The following is an 8,716-nucleotide window of genomic DNA, read 5'->3' as shown; positions in this document are numbered from 1 at the left end:
ATTCATAGTTTTCGGAAAATTCACGGCGCCCATCTTTGTTTCTGCACCGTGTACGAGTAAGTGACAGAGCCGCGCAAGCGGGAAGGTAGCCTTCCTTGGAAGACTGGTTTAACCTGAACCAAGTTTGTTGCTACTAACTTGTCAGCCCTCGTACACGGTGGTTCGCCTCCGACACGTGACGTAACCGTTTGTGCTCTTCCGAACGCATGTAGGTTGAGCATCAGACACCTTGAATTGACTTACCCACCCTAGTGGGGAAGCTTAGCTTACTTCGGGAACTCATGCTCATCCGAACGACTCTAGGTTGAAGCCTGCACCGAGGTTAAGCTTAGCATGTCAAATCAAGGTGCCTCTCAAGCGGATAACTTGCCTACCTCTGTTCTTCCGAACGTCTATAGGCTGAGCACTCTGAGGGAAAGCAAGGTAAAACGTCAACCGTCGGAAGCCGAGCGAGTTAAGAGAACCGGTCCTGCGGGAGCACTTGCCCACCTCGGGAACTCCGGCTCATCCGAACGAATGTAGGATGAAGCCTGCACCGAGTTAAAGCAATTCATTTTGTCAGCCCTCGCTGCCGAAAAGTGACGAGACGTCAATCGCCGGCTATTGCCTACCTCGGGAACTCCGGCTCATCCGAACGAATGTAGGTTGAAGCCTGCACCGTGGAAAGCAACGCCGACGTTTTGACGGTAACTCGCCCACCTCCTCTCTTCCAAACGACTCTAGGTAGAGGGAGGTGGGATAGTGAGCTACTTTTTCACATTTCGGTTAGCGGGAATTGACACAAGGTACCCGACCGGTGTTCGCTTGCCTACCTTGGGAACTCCGGTTCATCCGAACGACTCTAGGATGAAACCTGCACCAAGGGAAAGCAAGCTAGCTCTCTCTTTTCTCTCCCGGTGACGGCGATGCCTTCTCCGGTTTGCGTTGCATCGTTTCTGAAGTTGACCCGTCCGCTCTGCCTACTTCGGGAACTCCGGCTCGACCGAACGACTCTAAGTCGAAGCCTGCACCGAAGGAAAGCAGCGGACGTGCCAGCCTCCGTGGCGAGACAACCTAAACCCGAAGGTTCCCGAGAACTTGGTACGGGTGTCCGTCGAAGCGTCCGTTCTCCGGAGCGCCGTCTTGAGTGGCTGCCTGTTGCCGTACAGGCACGGCTGTTCGCTGGGAGCTCCCAGCCTCCCAGGCAAGGAACAGAACCAGAACGCGGGCACGTTGCCAATCGAAGAAGTCGGTTCGCCGTCCCCGCGCGCAAACGAACGTCTCGAAGTTTCCAGCTTTAAAGAAAGTGGAACTACGTAGACCTCTAACCGAAGTAGTGGGAGTAGTATAATTATGTTTTCTGGAAAGCGGTGTAACCTGTCGTTCTTCAAGCGTCAGTGTTGCGTTGCCTAAGTTAGTGGCGAGCCGCTTTCCTCGCTTAAAACATGGCACTCTGCCTCGCGCGAGTGCTGCATACGCACCGTATGCACCGTACCCTGGTTGATCCTGCCAGTAGTCATATGCTCGTCTCAAAGCCTAAGCCATGCATGTCTCAGTACAGACTTTACCAAAGTGAAACCGCGAATGGCTCATTACATCAGTTATGGTTCCTTAGATCGTACGCATCCTACTTGGATACCTGTGGCAATTCCAGAGCTAATACATGCTCACGGTGTCTCCGACCGGGCAACCGGACGGGGTGCCGTTATCATTCAAAAGACCAAACGGTCCGCTTCTGCGGGCCGACTCATTTGGTGACTCTAAGTAACCTCTAGGCAGATCGCACGGTCAAGCACCGGCGACGCATCTATCAAATGTCTGCTTCATCACACTGTGGATGGTGGGTTATTGGCCCACCATGGTGATTACGGGTAACGGGGAATCAGGGTTCGATTCCGGAGAGGGAGCCTGAGAAACGGCTACCACATCTATGGAAGGCAGCAGTCACGCAAATTACCCACTCCCGGCACGGGGAGGTAGTGACGAAAAATAACGATGCGGGACTCATCCGAGGCCCCGTAATCGGAATGGATCCACCCTAAACAGTTGGGTGAACCTATCGGAGTGCAAGTCTGGTGCCAGCAGACGCGGTAAGTCCAGCTCCGATAGCGTATACTAAAGTTGCTGCGGTTAAAAAGCTCGTAGTTGGATCTGGGTCTCGGGCGGTCGGTTCGCCGTCAGGCGTTCAACTGGCCGTACCGGACGTCTTCTCGGTTTCCCCGGTCTGCTCTTCACCGAGTGGACCGGGGGATTCCGGGACGTTTACTTTGAACAAATTAAAGTGCTCAAAGCAGGCTATTCGCCTGGATGCTCCTTGCATGGAATAATGGAACAGGACCTCGGTTCTCTCTGTTGGTTTTCGAACCAGAGGTAATGATTAAAAGGGATTGACGGGGGCATTAGTATTGCGAGGGGAGAGGTGAAATTCTAGGATCCTCGCAAGACTACCTACAGCGAAAGCATTTGCCAAGAATGTCTTCATTAATCAAGAACGAAAGTTAGAGGTTCGAAGGCGATTAGATACCGCCCTAGTTCTAACCATAAACGATGCCATCCAGCGATGCGCAAGGTTCAAGAACACCGTGCGCGCAGCCTCCGGGAAACCAGAGATTTCGGGTTCCGGGGGGAGTATGGTTGCAAAGCTGAAACTTAAAGGAATTGACGGAAGGGCACCACAAGGCGTGGGACGTGCGGCTCAACTTGACTCAACACGGCAAACTTACCAGGCCCGGACACCGCAAGGATTGACAGATTGAGAGCTCTCTCGTGATTCGGTGGATGGTGGTGCATGGCCGATTTTAGTTGGTGGAGCGATTTGTCTGCTTGATTGCGATAACGAACGAGACTCCTGCCTATTAACTAGGCGTCGGGGTATGTGTTCCCCCGGCGCATCAAACCTCTTCTTAGAGGAACCGGTTGTCGCAAGCAGCAAGAGTGGGAGCTAAATCAGGTCAGTGATGCCCTTCGATGCCCTGGGCCGCACGCGCGTCACACTGAAGGAGACAACGCGTCTTCCCCTGCCGAGAGGTACGGGTAACCGCTGAACCTCCTTCGTGATAGGGACCGGGGATTGCAATTATTCCCCGCGAACGAGGAATGCCCAGTAAGCGCGAGTCATCAGCTCGCGTTGATCGAGTCCCTGCCCTTTGTGCACACCGCCCGTCGATGCATCCGATCGAGTGATACGGTGAGGCCTTTGGACCGGCGCCCTGCGGGGGTTCCACCTTCCGCAGGAACCGTCGGGAAGACGGCCGAACCTGGTCACTTAGAGGAAGCAAAAGTCGTAACAAGGTTTGGGTAGGAGAACCTGCCCAAGGATCATTACCGTACGGTATATCCGCTTCTTCACCTTGTCGTCCATCCGCGAGTGCGTTGAAGGGGGACCAAAAACCCCGGAGCCGGCGGATGGTACGTAGTTGGTTGTTGAAGGGTCAAGAATCGGTCCTCGGCCCCCAACGGGGGCATTCCCCCTCGCAGGGAATGCCTGGCTGAGCGGGTGTGCGGAGTAAGGCGATTCCCCCTTCGCTCCACTACGTTGTTTTTTCTAAGGAGGGCTCCTCCGGAGCCCTTCGCCGGAAGTTCAGACCCCGGTTTCGACCGGGGGAGAACTCCCTAACCGGCATGCGTGGCCAGCCGGGGCTTCCGGCAGGTGGCGGATCGCTGGACTTGGGGTTTTGTGGGTACCCCAATGTCGGTACCCCATCACCCAGCCGACCACTTGGAGAAATGTACATGACCGGCATTCGTGCCGGCCAGTCTATAATTGACCGGCACTCGCACAAGTGCGGGCGGAGATGGTTGTCTTTTGCAGTTAGGTGTAACCTAGCTGTAGAGCAACTTAAAGAAAGCACGTTGAGAATGAAAAAGTTGCCGGCAGTCATGCAATGCATGTCCGTCCGACCGGCGCTTGCGTCGGCCAGACTGTAATTGACCTACACTCGCACAAGTGCGGGCAGAAATGCTTGTCTTTTGCAGTTAGGTGTAACCTAGCTGTAGAGCAACTTAAAGAAAGCACGTTGAGAATGAAAAAGTTGCCGGCAGACATGCAATGCATGTCCGTCCGGCCGGCGCTTGCGTTCCCTCCGAAGTGTCCCTCAGGACAGCTGGCGCTCGCAAGGGGGGTCCATCCCGGTAAAGCGAATGACCGGGGGCCTCGGGGCCGAAACGGCCTCGACCCACTCTCAAACTCTGAACGGGATGGAGGTCCCGCTTGCCCCTAGGGCGAAGCGGGGCCTTCTTGGACCCGAGTGCTCAGTGGGCCGCTCCTGGTAAGCAGGACTGGCGCTGTGGGATGAACCAAACGCCGGGTTAAGGCGCCTGAATCGACGCTGCTCAAACCATGAAAGGCGTCGGTTGCTCAAGACAGCAGGGCGGTGGCCATGGAAGTCGGCATCCGCTAAGGAGTGTGTAACGACTCACCTGCCGAAGCAACCGGCCCTGAAAATGGATGGCAATCGAGCGTCGTGCCTATACCCGGCCGCCGCCGCAATGCTAATGCATTGGCATCAATGCAAGAATGATGCGGCGGTGAGTAGGAGGGCGCGGCGGTGAGCGTGGAAGGGTCTGGGCGCGAGCCTGCCTGGAGCCGCCGTCGTTGCAGATCTTGGTGGTAGTAGCAAATAATCTGATGAGACCTCGCTGAGGTCAGACGTGGAGAAGGGTTCCGCCTCAACAGCAGTTGCAGGCGGGTGAGCCGGTCCTTAGACCGCGGAAAACTCCCACCGATGCGTCGGGTCAGTTTCGCGCTGCCACCGGGAGAGGTGTAGTGGTTAGCGCGAGGCGCCGGCGTCTCGGCCGCGGTCGAAAGGGAAGTGGGGTATCCAGCCCTCCGCCGCGTCTCGGGACCGGGAGTGCGTCGCGGGTTCCCTCGAAGTCCGTAAGTCCAGGTAACTGGTGGCACCAGGAGAATCTGTCGGGTCCCGGGGGCAGAGTTGTCTGTTCTGTCAGAGCGATCCCCTACGCTCCCCGGAATCTTCCCAGAAGCAGAAGGGGACACTGGGGAAAGCTAAGAGAACCGTAGTTGGGTGCGGTTTCCCCGGGTGCCCGTCGGACCTTGAAAATCTTGGTGGGAACAGCGCAGCAGAGTCCCGAGGCCTGGCCGTACCCGAATCCGCATCTGGCCTCCGAGGTAAAGAGCCTCTTGACGATAGACTAATGTGGGTAAGGGAAGTCGGCAATCTGGATCCGTACCTTCGGAACAAGGATTGGCTCTGGGGACCGGGGCCGGTCGGGGCCCGGGGGGCCACCGCGGGTTCGGTCCGGCGTGGGTCTTCGCGAGGGACATCCTTCCGGGGTTGTTCCAAGCTTGGACCGCGCGTCGGACTTCCGCGAGCGTCCCTGGGCTCTCTGAGGTGAACGCACCTAACCCCTTGCCCTTTTCTGGGCTTTGGGGGAAAGTGCCTCCCCTCGAGTCGGCCGCCGACGAACGGTCGACTCAGAACCGGCACGGACCAGGGGAATCCGACTGTTTAATTAAAACAAAGCATCCCGAAAGCCTGGAAGGGTGTTTACGGGATGTGATTTCTGCCCAGTGCTCTGAATGTCGCGCTGAAGAAATTCAGGGAAGCGCGGGTAAACGGCGGGAGTAACTATGACTCTCTTAAGGGAGCCAAGTGCCTGGCACTACGAGGGTAGACGTGAAACTCGATGATCCTTGCACCCAGGTACTACGGGGAGAGGGATGGTACTCGTTGACCCCCGCATGAAGGTTCCCTTAAGAACCCTGCCTCAGGGTACAGAGCGGGTCCACCGGTGGCGGATAGTGGAACGGCACGCAGATATGTGAGCTAGTGATGTACATCATCATCCCGGACCAGAGGCTAGGGGAGGAAAACCCTGACAACAAACCACGCTGCCTTGCGGGCGGGTCTTGACCCAAAGGCTAGGGGAGAAAACCCCGACAGAAAACCACGCTGCCTTGCGTGTGGGTTTTGACCCAAAGGCTAGGGGAGAAAACCCCGACAGAAAACCCTACGCCCCTGGAACAGCGAGGGGGTAGGCAAAGCCGCACTCTCACTTTGTCATGGGGGGATGCCGAGTCCAGAATGCCTAGTACTGTCCAAAACCTCATCCATAAGGCTGGGGCTGGATGAGGAGACCTGCCCAGGGGGGACTGGTGACAGGAAACCCTTAGGGAACGAGCCAAGCGGAGACAGAGGTAGTGGTGGGAGAGAGAAGGACAAGGAAGCATGGCAAGTTCATTGAACGGGGTCCACAACACTGAAGACTCGGTGGTGCCGACCCTCGGCCTGATTAAGCTGGGGGTCTTTGGCGTAACAGTGGCTAAGCCTGGGGAGTAGGTGGAGTAGGGCGATTTACCCTATACTCCGGGGATCCGGGTCATTGGTCACGAAAGGCAGGATGGACAGAGCTGAAACCTATGATGAGTGAGTGGGCGAAGGGACTTCTGGGAGCGAAAGCTCCTGGAAAACCAAGTAACGAATGCGGAGCCCAGGCAGCCCTTGATGTTGGCCGGCGACATTGGTGGGTATCGTTACAGAAAGTTGGAACCGGGCCTGTAGGTTGGCCGCGGTGAACCGAGCCGACCTTCAAACAACCTCCTGACTTCATTATGGCCACGACTAAGAGTACTGAGTATAATGCGTCCGAAGCCAGTCAGAGAGTGGGGGTTGGAGGGGGAGAGAGCAGGAGAAAGGTGAGAGATGGAGAGATGGAAACGGGGAGGAGGAGTGAGGTGAAGGTGAGGATAGTGTACCCATTCGAAAGAGTGGACGGAGTGTACACTTGCCACACACATTTTCACCTGGTATTCACGTCGCAGAAGGGTGTGGCGAAGCATTATCGCGAGCTGCATCTGACGGATGTGATATACCAGTGTCGGAAGTGTGGCAAAGAGAAGGATGGGCTTCATGCGATGGAGACCCATGTGCCGAAATGTCGGCAGCCTGAAACACCAGTGGTTGAAAGTGGACCAGCGACGCCCGCAATAATAGCCTGTCAAGTCGTTGCCGATGGGAAACCATGCGGGAGGACATTTCAAAAGCAGGTGGGCCTAAGTCAGCACCAGCGCAAAGCGCACCCTGACGCTTGGAACGAGGTCAAGATCTCGCAGGAAAGAATTCCAAGACCTGGTCCAACCAGGAGCAAAGTGTGGTCCGCGGAGGACACACAAATCTTCCTGGAAATCGAGAGGAGGGATCTCGATACGGAGGGTAGACGGCGGGAACTAACAGCTGCGTTCCCAGGAAAGACTCTCAGGCAAATCCGGGACAAGAGGAGGCACCTTGCCCAGCACGGACTCCTTACAGTGCCGGACAGATCCAGACCTGAGCCGTCCGACACCCCAACCACCTGCAGAGGCGAGGACCAGAGCCAGGCTCTGGTACAACCAGAACAGGAAGTAAGAGGTCCAGCGAAGCTGAGAGAACTCGGGGGCTCTAAGGAATCGGCAACAGTGGGGGTAGAGGTGAAACTCGTGGATCCCCACAGCCCCGAAAGCAGAGAGGGGAGAGGTGACACTCGTCGATCCTCGCCAGAAAGAGCCCCGGAGGCCACCACAACCACAAGAACAGTCAGGCTGTCCGCACCGGATGGAACAAGCTCGGAATCGACGGAGGAGCTCGGGGGAGCCAGGCACCCGGCAGCAGTGGGGGTAGAGGTGAAACTTATTGATCCTCACTGCCCTGGGAAGAGAGAAGAGAGGGAAGGCTCCCTCGAGAACCCGGCCTCTCAGGAGACCGAACCGGAGGCGGTAACGCCAAACCCGGAGCCGAAGATGAAAGAGCACACGGATGAGCCATACGTTATCAATGTTCACCTTATGGTGGACAAGTTGGTAGACGTGAACAGCCCAGAGGATCCTGGACCCACAAACATCCTAGCGGATCCATTTGTGGAGTACCTGGAAGGGATTCCTCCTAACCCGGAGGCGCGCCTGCGCGAACTCGACAGGGGAATAAGGGAGCTGTTCGACCTCGAAAAGGGACGAGCAGGTGAGAAACTGGAGGAGATAGTGGAAGTTCTCACCAGTGTGCTGAAGGCGGGGGTGGTAGCTAGCATTCCACCCCCAAGGACAGCAACACCAAAGAAGGGGCGAAGAAAGTCAATGGGCAAGAGACCTGACCAGCTCTACGCCAAAACGCAGGCAATCTTCAAAAAGTGCCCACAAAAGATTGCGGACTCCATCGTCCAGAACTCCAGTGAGTTTCTGGACGAACAGGACGTCAGACCTGGGAACAAGGAATTCGTGGAGTTCTACCAGGATCTGTGGAGTCAAGAAGGCTCCTTCACAGCCACCTTCAGAGAAAAAGGAATTGACGGGGAGAGTAGATTGGCCATGATGCTTCCGATTTCGGTGGACAGTGTCCGTAAACCGCTAGCCAATCTCAAAGACAAGGCCGCCGGCCCCGACGGTCTCAGGAGGGTCCACCTGAGACAACTAGGGGTCGCAACAACGCTCACCCACCTCTTCAACTACATTCTATATGCGGGCTCGGTTCCGAAGAGGTGGAAGCAGAACCGAACGATCTTCCTTCCCAAGATGGGAAAGGACAGATCCCAGGTTAAGAATTGGCGGCCCATCACGATAAGCTCAATCGTATGCCGGACCTTCACCGGCATTCTTGACGAGACCCTGCGACGCTTCATTAGTTTCACGACTGAGCAGAAGGGGTTTGTCAAGGGTGAGGGGTGCGCGGCAAATTGCTTCATCCTGGATAAAGCGATAAGCCACGCCAAAAGACAAGCCCGGAGAACCCTGCGCGGTGGACATAAGTAA

At 56.3% G+C, this 8,716-nt stretch overlaps 1 protein-coding gene, 1 non-coding gene and 1 pseudogene across 2 annotated transcripts; all 3 read left to right on the top strand.

Moving 5' to 3' along the window:
• Positions 1–1,472: 1,472 nt before the first annotated feature.
• LOC145979047 (small subunit ribosomal RNA) lies at positions 1,473–3,303 on the top strand. The gene has a single exon (XR_014440768.1). It is a non-coding gene; the product is annotated as a small subunit ribosomal RNA (ribosomal RNA).
• A 660-nt stretch (positions 3,304–3,963) lies between these two features.
• On the top strand, positions 3,964–5,124 carry LOC145979052 (large subunit ribosomal RNA; annotated as a pseudogene).
• A 1,426-nt stretch (positions 5,125–6,550) lies between these two features.
• Positions 6,551–8,716, top strand: LOC145978810 (uncharacterized). The gene has a single exon (XM_083111630.1). It carries the CDS (start codon positions 6,551–6,553, stop codon positions 8,714–8,716), a length of 2,166 nt encoding a protein of 721 aa, XP_082967756.1.

Source organism: Lepisma saccharinum, chromosome 25 (assembly GCF_977018435.1).
Source record: "Lepisma saccharinum chromosome 25, izLepSacc3.1, whole genome shotgun sequence".
Classification (NCBI taxonomy): domain Eukaryota; kingdom Metazoa; phylum Arthropoda; class Insecta; order Zygentoma; family Lepismatidae; genus Lepisma; species Lepisma saccharinum.
Note: the sequence above shows the minus strand (reverse complement) of the source record. Positions and strands in the feature narration are given on the sequence as shown.